Source organism: Apostichopus japonicus, chromosome 3 (genome assembly GCF_037975245.1).
Source record: "Apostichopus japonicus isolate 1M-3 chromosome 3, ASM3797524v1, whole genome shotgun sequence".
NCBI lineage: Eukaryota > Metazoa > Echinodermata > Holothuroidea > Aspidochirotida > Stichopodidae > Apostichopus > Apostichopus japonicus.
In genome coordinates this window covers 21,676,076-21,704,024 of record NC_092563.1, presented here as the reverse complement: position 1 = coordinate 21,704,024, position 27,949 = coordinate 21,676,076, and the positions used below count along the sequence as shown (strand labels likewise).

General features: G+C 36.1%; 3 protein-coding genes across 3 annotated transcripts in view; 2 read left to right on the top strand and 1 right to left on the bottom strand.

Moving 5' to 3' along the window:
- LOC139965447 (tyrosine-protein phosphatase non-receptor type 1-like) overlaps nucleotides 1-5,574 on the top strand; it is a 49,989-nt gene extending 44,415 nt beyond the window's left edge. The window contains exon 11 of the mRNA XM_071967789.1: nucleotides 353-5,574. The gene's annotated coding sequence lies outside the window, so the exon portion shown is untranslated. The remainder of the gene's footprint in view (nucleotides 1-352) is intronic.
- LOC139965448 (cytochrome b-245 light chain-like) lies at nucleotides 5,453-12,900 on the bottom strand. The gene is made up of 5 exons (XM_071967790.1): nucleotides 12,532-12,900; nucleotides 11,304-11,370; nucleotides 10,263-10,337; nucleotides 9,112-9,195; nucleotides 5,453-7,921 (listed from the first exon to the last, which is right to left on the bottom strand). The coding sequence occupies exons 1-5, from the start codon at nucleotides 12,593-12,595 to the stop codon at nucleotides 7,681-7,683; spliced, it is 531 nt and encodes a 176-aa protein (XP_071823891.1). The 5' UTR covers nucleotides 12,596-12,900; the 3' UTR covers nucleotides 5,453-7,680.
- A 1,656-nt stretch (nucleotides 12,901-14,556) lies between these two features.
- LOC139965446 (DNA replication factor Cdt1-like) lies at nucleotides 14,557-27,395 on the top strand. The gene is made up of 12 exons (XM_071967787.1): nucleotides 14,557-14,757; nucleotides 16,288-16,970; nucleotides 17,276-17,539; nucleotides 17,880-18,004; nucleotides 18,501-18,701; nucleotides 19,241-19,407; nucleotides 20,470-20,621; nucleotides 21,097-21,285; nucleotides 21,464-21,607; nucleotides 22,571-22,683; nucleotides 23,353-23,441; nucleotides 24,744-27,395. Exons 2-12 carry the CDS (start codon nucleotides 16,299-16,301, stop codon nucleotides 24,905-24,907), a joined length of 2,280 nt encoding a protein of 759 aa, XP_071823888.1. The 5' UTR covers nucleotides 14,557-14,757; nucleotides 16,288-16,298; the 3' UTR covers nucleotides 24,908-27,395.
- The last annotated feature ends 554 nt before the right edge of the window (nucleotides 27,396-27,949 follow it).

Here is a 27,949-nt window from a genome sequence, read left to right as displayed (position 1 = left end):
ATGTCGGAAAAGAACGAATGCAGATTCTTCACAGCACTTCATGAATATTTTAGTATTTATAACATACCAGCAAACATACCAGCAAAAAGAAGAAGTTATTGCTACTTCCAAGGATGATTTTCAGTTTGGGTAGGGTCCTCCATTTTTCTAGATTGATTATTTTTTTTTGCCTAACAGTAGTCTATACCTTGTGGAATCTGTCCTCAGAAAAAATCCTTCTACCTTCCCATCCCTCCCTCCCACCACTACCATCCTCTTCACCCCTCCTCTCCCTCTCCCACCCACCCACCTAGACAGATTTACAGCTATAGCTTGTCATCCTGCCAACCAGTCCTCGTATTATATTTTACAGAAGGAAGAGGAAAATGTACGATTAGGCAGACTGAGCAAGTCCATGGAGTTCTCCTAAGGTCCAGAAGTCGCAACCTCTGAACTGATTGAACAGGACTTGAAAAGATTGAAAGGAAGATGGAAATACAATACTAATCCACAAATGGTTTTACTGGTGTAGATTTCCATGTATGGAAGATGCAGTTTGAAATTGTGTAAACATTTGCTAATCATGTTGACAGATGCAAGAAAGGAGTATGAATGTACATAGTCAGACCTGGTAATCACAAACTCCTGGTCAAACACAGGTAGCTTTCCCCTCGAGAAAGACTGCAACAGAGGTGTTTTCAAGTAACTAGCCCCTTGTACCTACTGCCATTTATAGACTGCCCAATTAAAAGCAAGTAAAATATTTGAAACAGTGGGAGGTGGGGGGGGGGGCGTAGGGAGGGATGTGGAAATGATGCTGCTTGATAGATGAAATTTGGCACTGTTCCACATTTGTACACACTGTACAGTTTGAAGTATGGGTGTTGTTTGTAAATAAGCTAGAAAGTTCAATAATGGTTACACATGCCCAAAACTTCACATAGCATTGAATCCCCACCCTTGAAGCAATTCTTTGCACTTTTTGTTCTTTGAGGAATTCTTTCATTGATAAAGACTCCTCAATTTGCAAGTGCTGATGACTTTAATGCAAGTTAAAACTTAAGTCTTGTCGGATTGAATACTGCAGATTTATTCTGTTGGTCGAACTGTCATCCGTTATTTCATGACCAGAGGTGAAATCCCAAGCAAAGAGTGAAAACATGAAATATTTGTACGCATAATTAACGTTAAATTACATTAATTCACCTAGTTACTGCAGTCTCAGTGGGAATTTTCAATTCTAAAGAGGGTTTCTACTTTAACAGAACACATAAAAAGATGCCAAACACAAATACTGCTAAGAAATCCGGACAGTGGCGTGAACATTTCGTGATGAATAAGCTGGTTATCGCATGGTTAACTTTACGCTTAGTTCATTTGGTGTATCCCATTCTCTTGCTCTTTTAGCAATGAATCAATGATAACTTGAGTCATGGTCTAAGTTTTGTACCAATGAAAAAACCCCATAGAACCAATATTTTGAATACAGAATGAAGGAATGCCACGATCTTTGTGAAAACTTGTTGAACCATTTCGTAAACGTAAAAGCGTGCAATTCACTCCACATTGCATTGGGTTTTTACTACAGCCATGTGACGTCATTCAAATTTGAAGGGCAGCAACACGTGTGTTACTGACAGAACAGTAGAAAATGACATTTCCTATTCAGTGAACCCGTTCTCCTATAAGTGTTAGTCCAAAAACAAAACCCATTTAGTTTTAATTGCCTGTTCATGCAAGATGAATTCCACCTTTTAAAACTGTATCACAGAGTTTGAACAAAAGTTGATCTTGAATAAGAGACAAGTTCTTTGTCACTCAATCTATTGTGTTATCAACATAGTTATTAGGTTGAACTTCATCATGCAGTTTCATGAGAAGCTGCTGTACAAAATAATCTTAAAATAGAACTCAGGGTGAAACAGATAGTAAAATCATCATTAATATGTAATATTTCATACAAGGTGGAATTCCTAGTCCAATAAAACTGCCAAAAGGCTTAGAAGATAGCTCTCATTCTGCTTTATTTTTTAGAATACTTGATCTTTTTTATTCATGATGTTGGTGATCTCACATGATTTTTTGCTTAGCTTTTGTTGATTACTTGTAATGTCTTTGTACAGCGCAGTTGAGTAATTTTTATTACTGGTGCTTTATGAGTGGTCTACTATACTGTACTGTACTGTACTATACTATACTATACTGTACTATTGTACTGTACTGTACTATACTGTACTGTACTATACTATACTGTACTGTACTATACTGTACGATACTATAGTATACTATACTGTACTATACTATACTGTACTGTACTATACTATACTATACTGTACTGTACTATACTATACTATACTGTACTGTACTATACTATACTATACTATACTGTACTGTACTATACTGTACTATACTATACTATACTGTACTGTACTATACTATACTGTACTATACTGTACTGTACTATACTGTACTATACTATACTATAGTATACTATACAACCCACATTGCTTATTCAACTACTTTAAAGGGATATTCCGGTAGCTGGCAATGGTTGATGAATGGAAATGCCTGAAATTGTCTGCATGTATAGGTCACTACTGCATCCTTATAGCATGTTGTATGAAGATGGTATGAATTTTCAAATTTTACATCAGGCAATAGCAGAGTGAGTGATGTCATCAGCATCACGGCAATTCAGTTGAAATCGTTCTTGTTCCTCATCATAATTCACTCACACTTATTCTCATTGGAAAAATATTATTTCTACAAAGCCATTGCATTTTGATGAAATTCTTTATTAGAAAGAACTATAACAGCTGAACAAACATTTCAAATATGTCAGGTTTCAAGGACAAATCAACAAAAAGATGATAATAGAAAAGTAAAGCTCTTGAAGAACATTTGCCACAATGCTATCACAGATCACCTACTGAGATTTACTACAGGAAAGAATCAATGGTTTAGCCGGTCAAAATAATTTAAATTCAATCAACTATATCTTGAGTTAGGTACAAGATATCAAGATGGGCTTTCCAACTTAACAGTGTGGAATATTTTTCTTTTCCTTGTCAATGTCACCTTGTCTGACAATGGAATATCCCTTTACAGATAACCATCATACCCTAAATTTTCACCTGCAATGGTAAAGTAAAAAGTTTCATGTGTACGTTTTTCTTGCAAGGGTGCAAACCTGGGGGAGTTTGTTTCCTTTTGCTAACATTTCATCGACTAAGTTGAACTACCTTGATCCTTTAGAAGAAATGACCAAAATTTGGCCACACATACATACATACCAACATACATACTTTTATAAAGTGCAAACTCCATATGATCATGTATAGTACAAACAGAAAGTTGAAAATAGATTATAGAGTGCTAAACTTTTATTCACATTTTATAGCAATTTGTAGTAATTTTATCGTGTGATCTATATAGAAGAAATTTAGTGTGATAAAATCTTGTAGATTCCACGAAGTAGATTCCACGAAATTTCTCATTTCTTCAACTCTCCCTCACTTTTGATACAAACCTTTATTGTCCTGTATATGTTTATATATATATATATATATATAAATATATATATGTAAATGTAAATACATATATATATGTTAATACATATATATATATATGTAAATACATATATATATACATATATATGTTAATACATATATATATATATATATACACATATATATGTATATACATATATATGTATATATATGTATATATATATATACAGGGTTATAGCTAGGAGATTGTGAGTGCTGGTTAAATAAATTTGCGAAGCGTAGCGAGCGAAGCTCTCGCATCTCACGGCCGGGGGTCCAGGGGCCCCCTTAAGGGTGATTTTTGCTACTTTTCAGATTTACAATTGGTAAATAACAGAAAAAGGTGACGTTATTATCATGTTTTACGGCAAGGGAAAGATAAATTTGTTACTTTTGTTGTATTTCACAAGCATTTTACTATTTTTTTGTGCCGGCCAGTGGACTGTTTATTCACTTCCAATGCCGGCCGGCAGGCGTGAGTGGCGGTTACCACCGGCCGCCGCCGGCCGGCGTGGCTATAACCCTGTATATATATATGTATATATGTATATATATATATATATATATCTATATATATATATATACTGTTGATATATATATATATACTGTAGATATATATATATATAGATATATATATATGTGTATACATACATATGTATATTTATTTAATATGCAAATTAAAATACAGGTTTGTATTATTTTTCCTGTTTTATGAGTTATTTAATAACAGTATGAACTATAAAGGAATATGAAATTACATACATCTGAATTCAATCTCTCCCTATATTCGTTCATATAATTTCAAAAGTCTTACGTATCTGTTAGAGCTTTTATGCAAATCTAAATTAGTTCATCATCGACAGGGTCTCGAAATTGTATATAAATTTTGCTTTAAACAAATTGTGCCAATTTTGATGACAAATTTTGGTTTGTGACATAAAATGCATGTAAAGACAAGTATGGATAATGAAGGGAAAATACCCAATTGAAGAATGATGTGGGACAAATATTTCCAAATAAAATTGCCAATTTTTTGCCCTTACAAGTTGTGTTTCATGTTTTGTTTGTAACAAAGAAAGAATCCCTCTTAGTATATATAATGATTACATTACAAAGAAGAACGAAGAATGATTATTCTCATGTGCTGTGATGTCACTCTGCTGGTGGGAGACACATGGAAGTATAAACTTAGTGCAACTGACGAAAGCAACTGACTGTTACAAAAATCATGGGATTTGTTATTTTCGTGCATGAGGAAAATTGATGAAAAGTGTAACTGTTTGCGGTGTAGCGATTGATTGGGGGGTGGAGGGGAGGGGAGCTGGGGTAATGTTAGAAACATTTGTAATTGTAATTAACATGGAGTATTTACACTTGTTCACATAATCTTGTATAATTTGGACATAGATTTATGCATTCCATAACTATGAACATTTTAATAAAGAGTATTTCAAGAGTTTTAGACAAAGGTAAAAGATATCCATCATGTATAACTTAATATTCTGTGAATATGAAATACAAATGTATTTAACATCCATAATTCTGCAGTGACAGGAGATGAGTTCTATTTAGTGTAAAACAATAACAATATCTGATTTAACATCAAATTCAATTTTTCCCTTACTCTTCTGGTATCTGCAAGCAGGTGTTTTGATCATCATAATTTTGACGTTTTTATCAACCACTATGGACTATTTGTTCTTGTAATTTGAGTTTTTCATCAATTGTGTGTTTTTGACTCCATTTATTTGTATATTGTTATATATGATCATGTGTGTTTTTAATGAATTCAGCTTTAAATATAGATATCCTCTTCTGTCCAAGTTAGAATACCAAAGGAAGGAACAAACCACACACACATACATACACACAAACATACATACATATTCGCAACAACAAGAAAAAGAGAGAAAAATGCTGATCTATACAAAACAATAGAATTTATTCCAAATGTTATGTATAGAAACTGCTAACTATAAAAACATGTCTTTCTTTGTATACATGTACTGCAAGGATTAATAATAAAAAGTAACTTGTTTTAAAGTGATATTTTTGTGCAAATTGTCTCATTTTGAATCATCATTTACATGTTTTTCTTCTTAAAAGCCTAAGTCACATTTTGCAATTCAATACATATGATCTAACAGGATACTGTACAATTAAAGCATTGAGATGTCATAATATTACCAGAGTTGTGAAATCAGTTTATGGTCAAATTCCAGTATTTATCAGTAATTTTATGACTTTAGTCCAGAGCATTGGCTGTTGTCACGGTACTGTATTTAAATGGCAAAAAAAAAAAATTGATGAACTTGTTAGAATCATAACTACATGTTAGAAATTTAGTGACCGGAGTCTTAAAAACTTTATTACAAGACAATATGGTTGCATGGATACAGAAGGTACACATATAAACAATACATGCTGGTTGATTTGTATTACTCAATCAAAGGAGTGAAACCTAGGCTTTAACAATTTTCCTTTTGTTTTACTTCCTCAGTACCATCTCCTTAAAAGTACAAGTTAAACTAATCTGAGGTAAAGACAAAGTTTTCAAATTATTCCATCTTATTTAGTATTTTTAAAACAACCAAAAATTCAACCAAATGCTGAAAAATCAATGCTTAAGATCAAAATATGGATACAACAATTTACTTAAAGATGTTTATACTGCATATTTATAAAGATCGTTTGATCATTTGCTTAAATTGGGAAGCAGCAATATCTATATTTGATTGCCCCTTAGCTGAGCTTTGATCATTTTTACAAAACCTATAGTGGATATCTCTGGCAGAACACAGTATAAACAGGCTGGAGGTTTTGACAACTATTTTTGCCAGCTACTGCCTTGCAGATGTAGTAAACAAAATCATTACAAAACCAACAAAAGAAATGATACTCAAAAAAACTCTTTGTTGATAATCAGATGTGGTCCAACCCCCTCATGTTCTTCCTAACAATTTGAAGTAGTCCGGATTGGCCCCAAAATATTCTTAAGTATATTTAATCGTTGCTAAACATTTTCCAAAAAATATTCTCGTTGTTGCTCTATAAATCCTTCAAGTTTTATTTCCCAGGCATAACTCTAATTCTGACTGTTAAAGGGCTCACTTAGGTCAACTGAAACATGTTCTTTTTAAATCTTAATGTAAACAAATTTTGTTTTTCACTGTACACTATATAGCTTTATTTATATAGTTTAAAGGTCACCCGATAATTTTACTCTTAGAATTGCATTCTTGCAACAATATTTGTTATTGGATGACTTAATATGTTCTTATTTAATACTAACAATGTTGTGTCTGGGCACTGTTTGAAACTCTACACTATACAGTATATAACTTGATTCTTCCTGCTAAATGCCATTGCTTAACCTTTCCATTTGACTGTATATCATTTACAACATTGGAAAAATGAAACCACTGCATTACAATATAATAACACCAATGGCATTACCATATTGAGATACCAGTTTGTCTGAACAATATAAGAAAAACACTTCCTTCTACCTGTATATGCACAGTATCCTGTTCTTTCAGATCCGCAGACAATAATGTCGAAGGTCACCTTGTGTTGGCAAGACTGTCAAGTCATCCCCATAGTAACATGACATGGCAGATTAATTTTGGTGAATGCTTTGCATTGAATTAATACCTATGTCAGGCTATGTGGAACATATCACTGTGCGATTACAGCCTTTAAACTTACCTGCATTGGTGTAGTATGCAGTTCTGACAAAGTTGTAATGAACATAATTTGGGAAAGAAAGAAAAAAAACCTGACTTGCTGGTGATTCGGCCATCTAGCTACTCTAAGGTGAACTTTGGAATGCAAGTTATTTGTTGTAACAGTACATCAAGTGTTCATATTTTACAATTTTGTCAAATTTGCTTTCCACATTCATATTTCTTCCCACAATGGGGAGATGGGAAAACCTCAACTTATACACCTCTCCCTGGTCATGACAACTGAACTTGAAATCTGTACCTAGGAAAATGCTCAGATGACAACAATTTATATTCTTACTTTCAATTATTATTTTTTTATTTTTTTTATAGCATGTTATCTTTTATAGTTATTATTCTAATAAGACAAAAAAAGAAAGACATGAAGGCCTTCTCGATCTTGGAAGAAGATGTCGATAAGACTACTGCTAGTTGTTAGGATCGTAGCCATTATTGTCTGCACCATTTTTATGGGCTACAGCCTCTGGTGGGGGACGGGGTGGTGGATTGACCGGTGGGCGATCGGTCAGTGTCTTCTGTCTCTTCGGTGCCTTGGCGGTAGTCCAGCTCTCACCGCCGAGGGCGGCTTTGAAGTAAATCAGAGCGGCGATTAGTAGAGATATTCCTCCAATCACAGTCGGCAACTGGAAAGCACAAGGAATACACAACCTGCCCAAGAGAGGAAAAAACGTCCGTTTTATTAGTTTTAAAAGTTGAAATAAGTTTTGATAAACACGGGGGATAAGTAAGACGCATTTCTTATTTGCAGTGCCGTAAATTCTGGATCGGCAACCCCAGTAGGTTACAAGCGGCCAAACTAAATTTTCCATGAAATTGAACTTGCATAGATCTATATGAAGTAACTCAAATTCAATTCAAGTCAATGTTCTCACACCAAAATAGAAAGAGCCAAAGTTCAAATCTTAAAAAACCTGTTTTTTCTTACTTCTACCCCTAGGATGGTAGCAGTAGACTATGTACTTGGAAACTCATCAACCACTCCTGCCCTCCTCATTTACTGTACATTTACCGGTTTGGGGGGGGGGGGGAGAGGATGTACCCTATGATGTAATCATATCACTGGTGTAGACAGTATATTTACAGCAGCTCCACCTCAATTTAAGGTTCCATTCTTAGAATTTAACAAATTTAGCCATTTGAGCTGCAAGGTACTGGTAACAATTTCTCACTGGCAAATTCCTGAATTACAACACACATCAGTTTACTGTACTTTACAGGCTTAAAAAATATTTGCCGGTTTTAAAAGCATCCCTAAGTGAAAACATTAAAAGTTTGTATCTCTCCCATTTTTTAGATATACTGTGGAAAATAAGTACTTTATGAATTTTTGATATGTATTAATTTATCTGGTGAATGGGTTACACAACTGCTAGTTCCTACAATGTGTAAAGTAAGTTAGCCTGACGTTTCGATCCTAGCAGGATCTTCTTCAGAGGCTTAATGACACTTAACAGTAACAGAAGGGACAAAAACACGCACTGAATACAGACAGGTTAATGAGTAGTTCCTACAATATTAGTTTTCCTTGGCAACATAAATATATAGCATACTCTATTATGGTTGAAAAGTAGGCAGGGCAGCCACTAAGTATATGTCATTGTTAATCACGTATAATTAAAGGATGTCCGGCCAATATGGCAAAAAATGAAAAATGTCTTCACTACAGATTTGGTGTTAACAGCTGTGAAACCAGTGATCACATAATTCATAAGCAAGGCTATATTGTAGATGAAAGAAGTCCCAGTTGAGGTTGAACAGTTAAAAATACACAGCAACCCTTATTGTGGTGTTATGGGTAACATGTGGCAAATAACTTTACAAAGTATGGAAATACTTACACAAGATATAAGACGAATCTGACGTAGTAATTGGTTGTGATTGGACTTCCGAGCATCATGACCGGTTGAAGGAAGCTCTGAAACCTGAACAATGAAGAGGATAATATAGACAGGGCCCTCTTAGCATGATCAATAAAAGGTACACTTTAGGTACAAAGGGTGAACAAAGTGTGCAGGAATGGGTCGGCAGTGAGGGGTGAAAATTGCGCAAATAAGACAGATATTTACTGCATTAGGAAACAGAGGAATGCTATTTCTAGTATCAAAATATGTTTCAAATCTTAATGCAGACATTTATTTTGGGCAAGGTAATAAGAAAATATGCGATCCAACAGCTGCAGATTCTACAAGTTCTACTTGTGTATTATTAATTTGGGAAATGATGTACTGTACGCTAGTGTGTAGTGTTACCGTCCATGCATACGTTTGCGCGGGGCTATTTGCCTAAGACTGTGCAGCCCTATTATTTCAATGTGGAGGGGGAATATTTCATGTGAGGAGATTATGCGACGCTCACATTAATAAGTGCGGTATTTTTCAGTGCAACTTGTCAATGCAGGATGATATCTAACCCTGGCCCACAACCCTAAGAGCATGAATATTGACACTTCTCTCAGTTTAAACAACGTTTAGATCAACTAACAATTTGATAGCTCAAGCATCTGGCACCTGTTGCATTTGCTTTCACTTTCATTTCAACACATAGGCATTCAATAAGGACACACTGTTAACTTGTTCTTTGATTTGATTTATCTTCACTGTTGTGTTTCCATTCCTTTGTCACTCTTCCCCTGCAATGCATTATGGTATTAACGCACAATTAGAAAAAATAATTTCAGATAATTTTCCTAATGATTGGTTGGTTACATGAACATTTAGCAGAAATTGTGTACAGTACAGTAGTATATATGAAGTTCCTAAGACATTATAATTGTTTGATTGAATTACATATTTGTTACACCATCATGCTAACTTGCCAATTTTCTGCAGTTACCATTGACAACAATAAGTGAGATACCATTTGTAATTGGTAATGAACAAGCAATTTTTACATTTCATGTAATATTGTGCTACAAAATTAACACAAAATCTCTTCAAACTTTGTCAATTCAAATTCCCGAGCTTAGGAAGAATCAGTGAAGGGTGCTTACCTTCTCTCCACAGTGCTCCCCTTCCTCCTACAGCTTCTTGCATACTCCAAGAGACAGACGATTAACCCCGCTACGCTATTGTTTAACACATTAAGGAAAGCAAATCACAGCAACTATAAATAAAATCACGAATGGTCTTAATATTTGACAGTTTTGTGCACAGTGTCGTCTCTAAGTACTACGGTGTACAATAGGAACAGAAAATTAACAGCTGGCAGGACCGAGAAATTGTTTCAAAGTGGCTTAATTCAGCTAGTCCTAATGTTACAATAATATGGTATACATACCAGTACTAAACACACTGTCAGGATAAAACGCAAACTTTTGAGCTGAAGTTTCAGCAACAACTTTACATTGCCTATTACAGGGTTATCATTATTTTTTTACCCCAATCAAGTGCTTTGAAAATGATGAAAAGTGATCCTCAAAGAAAATATTGTGTTTCCTTTCTCATGTCATTTGTCAACAATGACATATTGTCATGTGCCATAATATATTTCTAACATTATATTGTAGCACCTATGCATCTGTGTTTTGGATCACACAACAGGTTGACAATCCAACCTTCAAACACAAAGATCTAAATATAATATATAATTTCTAATTTTATAGAGTGTGAGTGCCTTGCCATTTTATACTTACTGTATATGCATAAGATTATATTGTACAGTAGCACCTTTGCGTCTGTGTTATGGATCACACAACAGGTTTTACGATCAAACCTTCAAACACAAAGATCTTATTTCCAAAATGATGTCCATATTTTCTACTGTATAGTAGCCTCCACCTAAGTACACCCACCTGCAATAGTGTAAAGTCACTTCCAAAAATATAGTGAGTAACTATTTGAAGGATTCACTGTCAATTATAAAAACCATTCTTTAAAACAATACGAAATGGAGTACAGGTACATGGAATATTGTTTAAGCTTCATTTTGCAAGGTCGACTAAGCTGTTTACTTCACCCATCATACAAAATGATCTTGAAATAGTCCCCATGCAGTGTCTCTAACTCGGTAATTTTTTTCTACAAAAGGATACATTGAATAAATTGCAAACTGGTATCCATCAAATCCAATAGTACCAGTAATACCGCCCATGATCATAACTGCAGAGAAATGAAAGTAGATAGTGTAACATAATCTTGGAATGATAGATGTAAGTACATGGTGTAATACATAATGATCAAATGTAACTTTTTCTCTTAGTCCACCTGTAGCCAGCAGTGGAAATTAAATTTGTATATTGAATGGGCCGGATACAATGTATCAAAATTTAATTGCAACTCATCATTTTCCCAAATGTAACAACACTGAAGGAAAATTGTAAACCATTTCCTTAGTATTCTGGAGCAATTATAGAATACCCTGTCCCGCAAAAACAACCCGCCAAAACAACCCGCAAATTGAGTGGCTCTGTCGAAGCCAAAAGTTTCCCCAGGAGTGGCTACACCAGCTCCATCGACTACGAAGAGAAGAAGTCTTTATTCGCCTGCGTCGGATACTTTGTCAAATACACTTGCAGTATTATAATGATAACCATGCACCCATCATTGATACCAATCGTTTCGACGTGAGTTTATAGGTAAGAAAAGTTTACAAAAAAAGACTAACTCCAAAGGTATCCCTGGTAGAGATAACACTGTACTTCATCAGCTACTTCTTCAAATACCCTTGCAGTATTTTAATGATAACAACCCATCATTGACACCAATCGTTTCGACACAAGTTTAAAGTTAAGAAAAGTTTACAAAGAAAGACTAAGTCCAAAGGCTTCCCGGGAGTGGCTACACTGGCTACTTCATCAAACACCCCTGCAGTATTGTAATGATATCTGTAAATCTTTGTCGTACTGAGTGGGCAATGTGTGTACGAGACTTACGTTTGGCAGGGTATTCTATAGTTGTACCAATATTCTTTCTTAAAGGATTACAAAATAAAATAAAACTGTTAGCAAACTGCTTATCCACTAGAGAGCCTGTGTAAGAGAATGTGTAAAAGTAACTTACTTTTACACATTAAAGGATTACAACAGAAGTTGCATAATGACTCTCCTAGCATGGACAATAGAATTAAAGGTTTAAGCCTGCAACAACTTCAACTTTCTTTGGTGACCTTATTTTCATACAGTACATATACTACTGTGGTTAGAACCACATTATTTTGTTGTAACCACTTTCCACTTAATTGGCTATTTTGGCAATGATGATATTCTCAATTCAAAAGGCATGTGAGGTTAAATTATGTTAGTTCGAGCAACTTAAACTCACCAACGCCGCTGATGAAGGCATGTTCATTTGCCCACATAGCCCATTCTTGGTTTCCTTCTGGCATGTTGGTGATATCCTCTCCGAAGGTTTCACTGTAAATGGTGGTCGCTAGTGATGGGAGTCACACTAGGCTTGTGTTAGGCTTAGTCTCCTGTAACTTTGCTCGGGCTTAACGTTATATAAGTCCGGTATGTTGTTACACAGTGTAACAAGGAAGTAAATTTAGCTTTACGTTACTCGTAACGTTATTAAGCAAGTTTTTAGCTGAAACCATATATTTTAACTTTTAGAAGTGTGGAATCATTCTACAGGATCAACGCGTCTACTTCCTGGTTGGTTTCGTTCACAACTGTACAGAACTTCATTGTTTACAAGCTGTAGAGGGCCGGGTTAAAGATCAAAGAATTACGTCAACTGTGTGTGCTAAAGTATGATGAGACAATTCATTTAAGATGGGTAAACGCTATTAATAAAATACTAGCATACAGACTTCAAATTATTTTTGAAGCACATATTGTACTTTTTGGGGGTTTAAATTCATATTTTAATATATTTTTTTAATAATAATACTTTCAATAAATTAACTTAAGGTATTTAAATTATCTTATTAATTCTTTTGTTCCTATTTTTCCCTCGAATTTTTGCAAGGTTGATAGTACGGTGGCTTATAAGAACATAGGAAAGAAAAATATTGAGATAAATTTAGACATCTCAAAATTTTGACTTTTAACTTAGCTAGGATGTATACTCATGGGCGGCGATCCTGGGGGGGGGGGAAGGGGGGATATATCCCCCATGAAAATGGGTGGAGGGGATGTAATACACCATATCCCCCCCACCAAATGCCAGGGATAAGAATATTTTCATGCCTTTATATGCATCATCGTGAATGTACGGCTCTTTTTTAACTTCATTTCTCGCCTACCATAAACGCAGTGCGATCTTTTCAAATAAACCGTCTTTATAAAGCAAGAATAGTTGACTGTAGGCTTCATTGGCCCTATAACAACAAAATGTATTATTGCGCCCACGGTATTGATATAGTACATATATGCACACTCATAGTATTCATATAGGCCCTATAGTAGGCCTACACACGTACATGTTCCCTCGAACCGCTGAGAATCTCATGTTACCAGGGTAATGCTTAATACACACCTGGATGCCCTAGCAATCGGTCCCTAGGAATGTAACTATGTGTAATTGTGTATTGCATGTGTATAGGCCTATAATAGCCTGCATGAGGCAATTTTCTTCATCGAATAATATAAAAGAGCTCTCGAACATTCTAACGTAGCGCCTGAAACAAGACTGACAGGGACAATTTCCCCAAAATAACACCCGAAATAAAAAATAAAAAAGTATTTTGGATCCTGATTATGAGATATTTCGGACATGATATCCCTATTTTAAAGTTGGGTATACGCCGCTAGGAAACCTCGGGAAGTGCCGTTTCCGGCCATCTAGAGGGTTTGTTAATCCCAAAATTTTCTTGTACGCTTCGCGCCAACTCATGGTGGCGCTACGCTTAGATAGTCAACAAGGTCGTATCCCCCCCCCACTCGGAAGTACGGATCGCCGCCCATGTCAGCATACTGCCTGGTAATTTTCTCACTCATTAATTAATTTACACCGAGAAAGTATAATGTAACGTAAAGTAGCAGTATATTGTTTAGTGTTGAAATGAAAGTCACGAACACTGAGCTGGGACTTTATTTATCAATCTTGACTTAATATATTATATTAAAGTGCGCAAATCTGATATGTTTGTATTTGCAGTGGAAGTCTTAGTGCACTGCAGGTTCCTGTCGATTGACCGTACCCCCATGCGCGGCGGGAGTTTGGGAAAAGACCAAGGAGACTAAACAACCGCAAGCGACTTACTGGTCGCTGGTCCAGTTACATACTCGAGACTCAAAATCTTGACTTAAAAATTTTGGGACAGTTTTTTCTTTTGTATGTCCCGAAGAAGCCACCGTATAAATGACACATGACAAGTTCCCGCGAAAGTTTAGATGGTGTATGGTACACAATATTGTTGTGTTGCGTTGGGTTTTAATTTTCTGTCCAGACGTAGACTAGCGTTATTTTTCTATATCGTTAGGTACATCATTGCGTTAGGTTACATCAGCTCCCTTGAAATACGTGTCTGAATTTAGTCCTATCAAACGTATCTGTTAGTGTTACTGTAGTGAAGGGTTAGCCTCAAGTCTGTGTTCAGCTGAGGTAAGTGTAACTTAAAATAGATCTGATCTACACTGCAGACAGGTTTTGGTATCATCGTTCTTGTCGAAAGTTAACAGAAGACGTGTTTAGGATGTGAAGAGGAACGCATTTATTATGTAACTGAGAACGTACTAGGTTGGCCTAACTTAGCCTAAGCTTGTTTTATATTGTGTTAAGCTTGCATACTGTACTGTACTTGCATACTAGCAGAGGTTTCTATCACAGCATGCCTGTAGTAAACAGTAGTCGGTTTCAGTTATTCTCCGCACACGGTAGCCCCTGAACTGTAGTCTAGAACCTGGTTATATCGTTTGGAAACGGTTTAAGTTCTAAGTTGATTAATCATGTTAAGCCTACCACCATGAAGCATTTGACAGAGAAATGACTAATCGTTTAGGATGGATATTTCAAATGTATTTTGGACAGTAACGATTGTGAAGTCATCTTCACAAAATAAATGTAGATTGCGACATAACCCATGCTCCATACAGTTCCAACAGTAATCACAAAAAAGACCTTGTTTGAATACACATTAATTTCTTCCTAATTAGGAAGAAATTAATATTTAGCCTAAATGCTGAAATTTCTTATAAATTATATATATTTTTAAATTATGGTTAAGCCATCATATATGTAGTGCATGTGTAACACCAGATGAGTTTGAACAGCAGACTATATGTTGTTTGTATACATTGCACTGTCCAGCTCCAATGCGAAGAATGTTTGCATGTAGGCTATTCTAACGTTTACAATTGGACAGTTCTGGGAAGCCTAAGCTTCTTGGTACTACATTCTGCTCTGACATCCATTCCGCCAAGTTTCATCTTTTGATGTTCAAATACTTTTCAAGCTTCCTTTTATTGTAAAGTTGATCTGTGAATTTTATTTCAGTGATTCAAAAATGGTTTATAAACTGTGGTTTGAGTGAGAGAGTGTATTATGTGCAATGCTAATTACGTACCAACTGGGCATGGTAAGCTGTGTTAGTACATTCGTGAAGTGTACGTAATATATAGGCAATCACCTGTGCGTACATATGTGAGGCTGTATTCGCTGAGGAAATGGGAGTGCTTGTTTTGCCTATTTGCCCAAACTACTTCATTCACCAAATTGATGCGTTCAAACGAACGGAATTTGTAAACCAGATTTCTACAAGAAGAAAACGTCAAATGTGGACAATTTTCACATGGTTAGAAAAAGTAAAATAAGAACTATGAGGAAGTAGGCCTAATGCAATTCCATTTGAAAATGTTTCTTGTGGCCAGGGATTTCAGGGATTCCAACTAAAGTCAAGGCTGTGAATCAAGAGCTGCTTTTCACATAAGGTGGCCCTAGGTCCTAGAGACTCAAATTTGTCTCCTATGTGTATCATTCCAATACAGGGGCCTGGGATTCATTGCATCAGACTTTGTGATAATATTTTCCCATTGGGCCTACCAGGTGTAGGCTAGTCTGTTTTCACTATTAGAGCTGTCAAGAAGACTATGGCCATACAAGCTTCTTTAGTTTTTTTTTTTTTTTCAAATCCAGGATCACAAGAAATGGCTCAAGCAAAAGTAACCGACTTCTACGCTCACAGGAGAAGCTCGAGGAAGATAGAATCTCGAACGATGAAAAGGAGAAAGCTGAGTTCATCTAGTGACAGTTTATTAAAGGAAGTACCATCCAAGAGGTCAAAACCTGACTTCCATGTTCAAGCTATCTTTCAAGACATTGAAGACAATTGTACATCCAGTGCTATAAATATAGGTAAAAGTATTAGCTTCCATGACTTTACACAGGCATTGAATTCTAGGAGTAAAACGATTAGCCAAACAAAGTCTACAGTCGCTAGTGGGAGGAAAGATGACCCCAAGCCGAGAGGAAGGAAAAAACAAGAGACTAAAGGGAAGGTTGGTATGGTAGGAAAGCCACAAGCAATATCATCTTCCACTCTAGAACAGTATTTAGCAAAGAAACAGGTGACAGATGTAGATGTGGGTAGTGGGAAGGCAGATAAAATAAAGAACAGTAAAGAAGCTTGTCTAACACCTTTGGAAAAGACTCCTACCAAAAGAGGCCATGACCAAACCAGGGTACCGGTCAGGAGGAAAAAGGCTAAAGAAATATTCAGTGAGGAATCTGGATATTCTTCTCAATCCAGTGTCAGTGATAACCAGCCGAATGAAAGGAGCAAGAGGATGGCCAAGAGATGTCTCGGGAGTCAGTTTCAGGTACGTATATCTTTTTCATTTCTTGCTAGAAGGCCATGGGCTCAGTTATGTAGCAATCACATGTAGTAATCATGTAGTCATAGCTTGACTGACTGTTGTTATTTATCATACCCAGTATACATAGCTTTCAAACTATTTCAGATGTCTACTGTAACATTACGATGCTAATAGTTTGTGCACTTCAATATTTTATTGAACCATCAGATCAAGTGACTAGTAAGTTTTTCTTTGCATCGGTGAGTTCTGTATAGCATTTAATCTCTATTAAATGAACGTTTTCATTTGTCTCCACCATTTTCCTGCAGAATGGTCAAAGTCTGGAAGCAATCGGTACAACTACAACTCAGTCATCTATCTCAGGGCAAGACCCATCAGAAAATGGACGAGTCGTCACGCCAAATCTGCAGAAAGTCAAAGTAAAACCTGCTCCAACGAAGGAGAGAAAGGAGCGAGTAGTCGACAGCGCATTAAATAAATCACCACTGAAGGACAGAATCCGACAGACCTTAGCAAATCAGTTGACGGAGAAGTCAGATGGCGGTAAAGGACAAAAGATAGGAATGAGAAAAGTAATTGAATGACACTTGTCTTTTAGAAACAGTCTTTAAGTAGTAGACTGTGGGCTAAAATAAATTGTTATTGCTTATTGCACTGATCTTACAACGGATGAGCTTTACTACTTCAAAGCAAACATGAACTCTCAGTGCATCCACCAACTGCTCTAATAAGCAAAGCCTGAAATGGGCATAAAGCAACTTGACAGTCACTCCTTCAACTGACTCAACCCCCGCCCCTCCCCCTCCCAAACCTTATGAATTGTTTTCTGTCAGTGACTGGTGTTCATTAAGCTCACATTTAAGATAACTTCCTGTGATTGGTTATATTTGTTGAATTCTTTTGCATTCACAGCTCTCACCGGAGGAAGTGAAGGCTAAGCTTGCAAAATGTGGTAAACTGGAGGAACTTCAAGCTGTACTTGGAAGGGTCAAAAGGTCAACCCAGGTCAAGAGAGATGAAGTAAAGAAGCCAGAAAGGTAAGTTTGCTAAAGTTTGGGAATGTCGAAGGTTGAAAAGAAAAAACCTGCTGATCAAATGAACTAATGGAGTAATAATATAAAAAGCAATGCTAGATGATGTGATAGGTGGATACTATAGATAGGATATATAACATGGCCAGTAATGATATCACAAATATAAAATACATTTGGTGGTTTCATCTGATATATGATATGAAAAGATGTAACAAGTAAATTGTATCATATGATATGACAAGTAATGTGTGATGTGATATATCATCTGATATATGTGACATGATATTACATGATATATGATATGGCAAGATATGTCAAGTAAATTATATGATATGATATATAACGTAATGATATGATGTAATATATGATGTACAGGTACATCTGCGAATTAATCATGTCACACATCCGGAGTCTATGCATGCTAAGTTCTTCAATACCGCCCTCATTTCCTTTCAGCAAACATTTCAAACTGTAGTTTTGATTCCTTTAAAATCTGCAGAAAAGCCGAAGAGCTGCCAGCTTATAAGAAGTATCGTCACCTCGCCATAGCTGCACCGCCCTCACTTCTGTTACCGCTCAAGTATAAGACTCTGGAGGAGATGTTTCAAAGCACAGATACAGTCGTGTCAATGCTTCACAATCGATCAGAGGGATGCTCCTTCAGTAAACTAAAAGCCGGGGTGCAGGAACTTTGCAGAAAGTGAGTGATTTTCAAATAGCAAGTTGTTATACATTTTCAGGAAAGGTCTATTGAAGAAGTTACCCTAGAATCAGATAGATTTGTTAAGGCAGAAATTAGGGTTTCACTACTCAACTTTGAGCTAAGATGGGTGATACTATTAAGAAGGAGCATACTGTTTGTTCCTGTTAGAGTTTCTAGTAAGATATTTGAATAATGAAAGTCACCTCCATAGAGATAATTACAGAATGCAATTAAGACAGAGTTAATTCTTTTATAGGGGTAAATTTTCTATTATTCTGCTCATACCGGATCTTAACATCTTGGCAAACCATTTTCAGGCCAGGACCCACAGTTCGGGAAAAGGAGTGCGTTGCTTCTCAAACCAAACTGAATTGTGCTTGAAACACCAGTATCCTCAAACATTGTTTTACAAAACAGCAAACCAGCAAGTCAAATACTATTACTGAATTTTGAAATAATAAAATTTTGAATTTGCCAGAAATATTTTACGGCAAAATGTAAACCTAAATGTCTCTTTTATTTTATGCTCACATTAGGACTTTCCAACCCAAGAATCTCGGCCAGATCAAAAAGGTGTATCCAGCCAGTTACCGCCTCTACCAACAGAAGAGCTTCCAGCCAATCTCAAAGAGAGGGAAAGATAAAAATGGAGGATATGAACTGATGGTTGAGGCAGACTTGAATGAATTTAGCAAGAACTCAGGTGCTTAGCTCTATGAGAGACTCTCAAAAATGCTCTTCTCAATGTTAAACTGTTTACCATACCTACTTATCCAAGTAGCACTTAAGATATGTGACTTTGTAAAAAAAAAAATAAAAAAAAAATATTCACTCATTTTTGTCATCAACATTTTCTTGATAAGTTCTGGCCAAGTTTTTCCATTTCTTCCAAAAATGCATAAAACCAGGTTGATATATTAGTCAGTCGAAACATGTATGTAACAAGCACTGCAACTTGTTTGGCCAGCTAGTAAACCTGGTTCTAGCAGTTATCACTTTGGTAAATCTGGTCACATTGCCAAAGACGTACTTTATTTAGCAGTTACTGGTGTGCAAGTTCCTTACATTCCGTTTCATATGTTATGTCATGTCACAAACGCTGGGAGCTTGTGTGCTCTGAAATAGTGAATGAAAGCCTCAAACCGACCATCATCATAAGCTTTATATGACAGAGACCTTTGTGACAGACAATCTCCCCCCCCCACCCCCCATCAGCTACAGTAGGATAACTGTCCCGTTTGAGAGATATCCTAGTTTAAAAGTCATGTCTGGGAGCTGCCACTTTTCAAATCTGTGATGTCATAGTGCAACTATGATCTGAAACCGTTTACCTTCTCTTTGTTTTCTCTCCATATTTTCAAGGTCGAATGCTAACAGTGTCGACACTTGAAACTAATGCCATCATTAGACCATGTTAAGAGCTTCAATATCTTAGATTCAGTATTTGCGAGACCCAAAGTAAAGGTTGTAATTAATATGGAAAAACATAAATAAAAAAAATTGAAGCACATGTAGCTCAATGATGTCATATTTAGACTTGATCAAGTCCTTCAGCTTTGTGTGAAGGAATGTTACATCTGTGCTACCTCCCACATGGGATGAGTTTTCTCCAGCTGTTTGGAGAGAATTGTTCATGACGGTTAATCTCTTATAACATAATGTTGGTTGGGTTTTGTACCTCCTTTCAATAAGGCAGTTAGTTGTATGCTGTCTATCTGATACACATTTTATTATTTTTTCTCTTCTTTCATTCATTTTCTTTTAGTTTCAAATCCTGGAAACATCAGCAGTAATTCAACCATGAAGGATATTCATTCTCAATCAAACTTTCTGAGCAAGTTTACTCCATCGGCTCTGATCACAAGGAGGACCATCTTTCATAGCAACTTAGTAGAGATTGTGAAGGAGCAACATAAGGTGAACCTTCACACATGTAAAAGCTATTGAATAATAAAAAGGGATGAAGAACTTGCTTTTAAAAGGTCAACCTTCAAATGTGAATCTATTACAATAATGATGTAGAACATAGATAAGGTGAACTTTACACATGTGAACATACTGAAGAAGGTTGTTAAGAAGCTACATCAGGTGAACCTTCATATGTGAATTTTGCAAAATTAAAAAGGACATAGGTATGGTGAACTTTACACATGTGAACATATTGAAGAAGGTTGTAAAGAAGCCACATCAGGTGAACCTTCATGTGTGAATCTTGCAAGGACATAGATGAGGTGAACTTTCATGTGAATATATCAAAACTTTATAAAAAAGCATCATAGAGTGATCCTTCACATGTGAATCTATTGTTAAAAGATATCTTCATGTTATATTTGCTACATATTAGTTGCAATTTCTTTTTATCCTTTTATCTTTTTTCTTCTTCCCAACTCAGGAATTTCTTCAGAAGCAGAACCCTCCACTAGCCGTCCCTGACGACAAGATAACGAGATGGCACCCAAAGTTCCCGTTAGAAAACATTACAGACATCGATCCATCCCCTCTCCCACAACCTCCCAACTTTCAAACCTACTCGACTGCAAAAGATGTGCTGAACAAAGCAAGAGATCTGATGAACCCAAAGGTGAGGTCACAACCTTGTAACTTACGACCTTGATTCAACCTTGTAACATTAAAAGGTTTACTTTATTCGAATTTGTTGCCCAGAATCAGTATTTTTGTGACATTTGCAGAGCTTATTTAATTGGTAGCAAAGATGTCAATTCCAAAGAGTATTATTATTTTTCTCCCTTGTACTATAGGTCACTAAAGCTCTTGAACTTATCGCAAATAAAAACGAGGAGAAACAGTCAGAGCCTGCTAGCAAACCTAGACCAGAAAAACCAGCTGATGAGTCCAAGACTAAGAAAGTACCAAGTGGTATTTCTTCAGATTTATTGGAAAGGGTTAGTACCGAATGCTTTATTCATTTGTAAAATGTAAAATTGCATATTAGAAGATATGGAATTTTTAGCATTAAAGTAAGATATGTAGGAAGACATTTTCCACAACATATTTACCTGCCTTTATAATTTTGAAAGTAGAATCAAATTTGTGGTAATGGAAGGGTACTGATTCTCTCTTCGAGAAAAGTCACTTCCGTTTTGTCTAAAAAACTAATCGCAGAGATGTTAATCATGTGATACTGTGGTGACTCTTTCAGCTTCAGACAACATCCAAATTCTCAGTGAAAGCCTGCCCTGGAAAGTATCTTTAATAAATGGCCAAAACATTTGCTTTGCACTGGAAATGCAACAACCCTGTTACAGGGATGTGCTTAGAAATATTTGAGTGACGGGCGGGTTTGTGTGGTAGTGTGGTCCACATCCTGGAGAAGGGGTCTAAGGGGTGGGGTGTCCCTCTCCCGTTTGGAAAATGTTTGCCATTATGCTAAGATGGCAAATGATGCCAATGGTGATTTCCAATTCCAGAGCTAACTTTTGTGCCAAGTATTCTCGCATATTTTGGTAATGGTTAAAGTTGTTAAATTAATCATCAAAACTAGTGCTGGGCAAAAATGTTTACAATACTGTCTGTGCTGGGCGGCATTCAGGACTGCCGGGCGCAGCCGCCCGCCACTGCCCTGCGTGAGCACATCCCCTGCTATTAGGGATTGATATTATTTCAAAATATTCTAGTTTCTTACCCTGAGCTTGGAATAGATGCTGTTTACTCAAAGAGGCAGAAACTTTGGTTGAAAAATGGATTGAGAGTTTCTGGATAGATACTCCTCGCAGGTTACGGGAGCCACATCTACAATTTCCTCTCTCTAACGTTTAACCTTCTTTTCTCATTTATTTCTTCGATAATTTGTTTAAGTTTCCTTTGTCGGTCTCTGTTTGATCATCATTTTTGTCTTTATTGAGCAGATCCGTGCCAAGGAAGCCCGGAATCTCCAGGCAGCCATGATGAGAAGCGAAGTAGATGAAGAGAGAATCGGGATGCTGGAGAGGTTGCCAGAGTTATGTCTGATTGTCAGAGGGTAAGAAAATGTTGTTTTCTATGTAATGTGTTTTGAATGTTTTTTTTCTAATATTCCAAGAGTACTAAATACCATACTGGACAATCAAACATTGCGTTGATGTTCCACATAGATCCAACTAGCTTCTTGACTGTAAAATCCCTGAGTTAATAATAAAATAGTTTATAATAATAAACAAGTTCAGTTTGCATTTGATGATGTACAAATAATACTTTCTGCAATTTCCTCCACAAACTTACGATCCTGAATATGAGCTTTGATAATGTACTGTGTACGTACTTTATAGGGGTACAAATTATTCCCACCCCCCTTTCCCCCCAAAAAAACAAACAACCCAAAGGCACAGGTAGCTAATTTTGGTTTTAATGGTTTACAACATGAAAAGCTTTCACTCTTCTTCTATGTGCCAAGGAGGTTATTCCCAAGGTAATCTGCTATGGCATTTTTACTGTATATGCCAAAGGTTGGAGGTTTGATATCCGTTTGGAAAATGACATTGACTAACAAACTACTAATAACATTTAAATTGTGCTCACGTATGCTTCCATGGTCTGATCTGTGATGCCGTAGATACAACCAATGCCGTAGATACAACCAATTGATTTGAGTTAAATGAATCTGGAATGGTTTCACGTTAAAGAAATGCCTTGTTTTTCATTGGTACTCTAGATTATTTCTAGCTGAGAAGAAAGCTGCCCTGACTGTGGATGTGGTTATTCAGAAGGTGGGGGACAGCTGCAAGACTACTCTTTCTCAAGGTGAGTGACCACCGTTGTTAGAGCTGCCTGTTTTGGTTGGACGTGATATTTGTAGTATCACGCACGGCTGTTTACAGGATGCTCAAGTACCTCCAAGATGGGTCTGCTACTTCTTGTGTCCGTCAGGACTTGAACCAGAAACGGTGAAAGTAGACATAAACATCAGAGCTTCGCAAATGAACATGAATATTACAATTTGGAAGATTGACCATCCTGGACTCAATGGTCAATGATTCACTTGTGGGGAAGATTTGAAGGGTTCTAAGTAAATGGATCTCTTGATAGATCGAAAATTATGGCTAATAATGAATGGCTCTTTCAGGACCGGCAATTTTTTTTCCAGTCTCGAATGGTTACAGCTGTTAAAGGAGTTGTCCCATTGGATTCTAGCAGACGGCACCCGGTTCGTCATTGAAAATATTGAGAACAGTTAAAAAATGGAGAATGACTGCATTGTCTTTTCAAACAATGAGTGGATTAAAGCTGAATTTCCTGAATACCAAAAACAAATAAAGTAAAACAATAATTCCAAATTTCTTCCTTGAAGAAGGAAAGCCTGGACTAAATGTACGATCTGGCCAATCAAGGAGGTTGCAATTAAGACCCTGCACATGTGCAGTTGAGTTAGTGGAATCCCTCAATTAGGTGTTTAGTGATATTAAGACCCTACTCATGTGCTGTTGAGGTCGTGGAATCACTTAACTTGGTGTTTAGTGATTTCGTTGAGGGAAATTTTTAATGTGGGGAATCATTTCACACTTTTCAACTGGTTGTTTACTTTGAAAAAGTCAGAATCTAGGACACAATTTCATGACACGGTGACAAAATTTGACAGACAAAAATTGTCATTCACAAGACAAAAAGACAGCTGTTTATAATGTGAACTTTTTCTACTTTGTCATGTCCCTAAACACAGCATCTAAGACAAAAGATTTATGTCTAGGGTATGCTATGTCTAGAATTAGCATTTCAAAGTAATATGCAAGTGGTCACCTTTGTTACAAATATAACACTGTTGTTCAGTAAGTTTTGTATTAAATGATCAAAATTTCATAAACCTCAACTTTGCTATGCAAAGCTGTAAACACTCAAGTATTTGTTGGTTTTTATCTTTCAGCTTTCTATTCTTTCTATCATCTTTCAGAATTCACTATTTAGCTTCAGATGAAATGGAAAAAAAATAAAAAATATGTATGAATGTTTAAAAATTTTGAGGAAGCACTTTATAATTTTTTGTTTCTTTAGCTTTATTTTTCCTATCAAGTTTCCAAGTTTTCAATTTCAATCTCTTTTAATTTTCAGGTCAACTTGAGAAACACCTGGAACTCATGAAAGAAATCTTGCCTGATTGGATGACGTCGATTAAAATTAGAAAAGAGACCTACCTGAAAATAAACAAGAAGAAAGAACTGAAAGAGTTGACAAACCAAATCACAAAAGTTTTAAAAGAGGAAAAGAGGAAGTGATAGCTGTCTCACTTTGTTCCTGATGTGTCGACATTGACCTGTTTATTTGTCATTGGCCATTGTTGTTGCTGATTGGTAGTAAGGAGTGAAGGTTTCACAGGGCCTGTTATTACCATGTTAGGGTAGGATGACAGTCAATGCCTCATTAAAAAAACTTCGGAAAAAATATTGTGTGAATGTTACAGGCATAACTGACATTCTAAAGCACTTGTTATGCTATGTAAAATAAAGTTTGTGAGTAGAAGAGATATAAATGCTATTAAAATACAGTGTCAGGTTAATGCACTGCTGTAGCCCAGTGTCTCACAGCGACCTGTGGTTGTCAGTTTCTTGAAAGACAAACGAAAGTTACTGTTTGACAAAGACTTCAAAAGAACAAAAGAAAGCAAAAATAAAGAACATCAAAAGAACGCAAAGCAAGAGGACATCAAAAGAGCACAACACAAGTTGTAGAACATTCACTGAGACTGGCTAGAGGCAGGTAATTCTTGTGAGAATTGAAAAAACAAACATTGTGTGGGTGTTTGTTGCGGTCTGTGCTAGACAATTGTTGAATGCTGCTTCAAGGAAGTCTACCCTCTTCTTTTTTTAACAACATTTCCTGCGTTTTTCAACATTTCCTGCGTATTTTATAGCTTTTTGTGTAGTTTTTGAATTCTGCTGTATCCAACTTTTATTGCCATCTGAAGTGTTTGGTAAGGTTTATCAATCGACTGATTTTGGTCATGGAGTAAAATATTGTTGGGAGATGCCATGTAAACACTCAACTTGGAGTAATTTCAAAAAATTAACTCCAGGATAATTTAGGCAAATTATGTAAAGGAAAGTTTATTGATCAATTTATGAAAATCAAACACAAAAGAGGGGCTTTCAAATGGTGAATTGCATTATGGCTCTAGGAAATTTGATAATTACCAACAGCTGTGTCATAATTTGGCAAATCTGTGGTCCCAATGTGTCTTGTAACAACTGTACTGGAAACACTCCAGTCTTATATCACACAGGTCACCTTGTAATTCCATCTTGTTCAAAGAATTAGTTTGTAAAATTATCTGCCGTAGTGGTGATTCTGTCAGATTTTTTTTTTCTGACTTTTTTTTTGGCGGTGGTTGGGGGGGGGGGGGGAAGGGGAGGATAGTAATATGTTTTCCATCTACTTGCAAGGTCACCTTGAGAAGTCTTACCAAGTTATTTTTATGTAATTCTGTGGAATTTATATAGCTCGTACCACTTCCTTCCATGAAATACTCGTGACCCATTTTGAATTTAGACAGTAAGGCAGAGTACAAAGCTTATTCACTCACAGAGAGAGTATCACTGCTGACAACTGTCTAGCCATTTTCTACTTTTTCACTTTTTTGGAATCTTGTTGACATCTTGGTTGGGTTCATTTTAAGCCGGTACAAAGTGCATGCATCAGAACAATCACCAACATATTGGTACCGTTATTTATCTTTAGCGGCGGCCGATAAGAAACTTGCCCATTGACCACCAGATTAAATTAGCTCAAGCCAGTCCATTCCTGTGACACGTAGGATCTGCAAATATGTAAACAAACAAGTATATAGATTAAGATAATATTCTTAAAACGATTGTGTAAGTGATTACAGGTGTTTAAAGTTGAATTGGCTTAAGTCTGTAATATATACCTATATATATATATATATATATGTGTATATATATACTTATATATATGTGTATATATATACTTATATATATGTGTATATATATATATAATCTATATGAAGATGTCCAAGTTTTCCTTATTAAATGGGAACAGTTACTTACATAACAGCTATATGGGGATACTTGTACCTTAAGCTTTAAAAGAAATTGACTTTTTGCAGCATTTTGTGGTTGGTTTTTCAGTCGGCAAAGATTAAAATATGAAGCGATTGCCAGAGGAGGCCAAACAAAATACTTGCTCAAGATGTTTTGTTCAGGCTGATTTATACTTTCAATTTTAAAGATGAATTCAAATGTACACTAGTATTTTTTGATAGTCAATAATTTTTGTGGAATATGCTGTTGAATGGAAAACTCTTTTATAAAGGATGTTTTTGATAGAAATTACTTGTTTTGGAGGATATTTTCTCAATAAAAGATTCTTGATGGTGACATGTCTACATCAAGGTTCCTCGAATATCACACACTGTTCAAGATGATTTCATTGGAGATGTTCCTAGGGTAAACAAGCCTATAGCTGTTGGAAATAGTTTCAATCTTCATATAAAAATAAAGTTTTCTTACAAGCTTACATTATAACCCCCCTCCCCACCCTTGGCACACACAATTTGATATGCCTATACTTTCATTGCCTTTTGACCAAATTGCCATAAGCATGTGAAATTTTCTGCTTATATTTTTCTTAATAAGGCTGGACATATACCATTCATGTTTTAAAGTTTGATGTTTTATAAACATTTTTGCTTGATTTTTTAACTTTAATGTTGATAACTATAAATGAATAAATATATTGTAATTTTAATTAATATTTTATTGTATTTTTCCCCTTTGTGCTCCCCCCCCCCACACCCACACCTCATCACTACTGTTTGAATAAGTTATGGAGGTTTGACACTGATATTGTTACAGTGGACTCAGGAAGCCCTTTCCCAGCCTAAAGCTGACAGGAAACAAGAAATTCTTTAGCAAGCTACCATTTTTGGTTCAAGAAAGGGAAAACTTTGGAGTCACTCTCTTAGCGGCCTTCCAAAATTGCGAGAAGGACCATGGATAGCAAAGTCGGCAATGACTATAACGCGGATTGCAAAGTCGGTAATTACTATGACTGTTAGATTCGTCCAACATGGCAACATGCAGAAACGTTGTACTCAAAGCCGAAGCCAGAGTGAATTAAGCAGGTCACACATCTGGAGTCTATTCATGCTAATTTCTTCAATACCGCCCTTATTACCTTGCCGTGGGGTGGAGGGGGGGGGGACAATTCATTCTGTAATTTTGAATCATATTATGCCAAACTTTTCAATTGTCCACTCAGACTGTCAGTCGGTTGTGTTTGTTTTATTCTTTTTATAACTC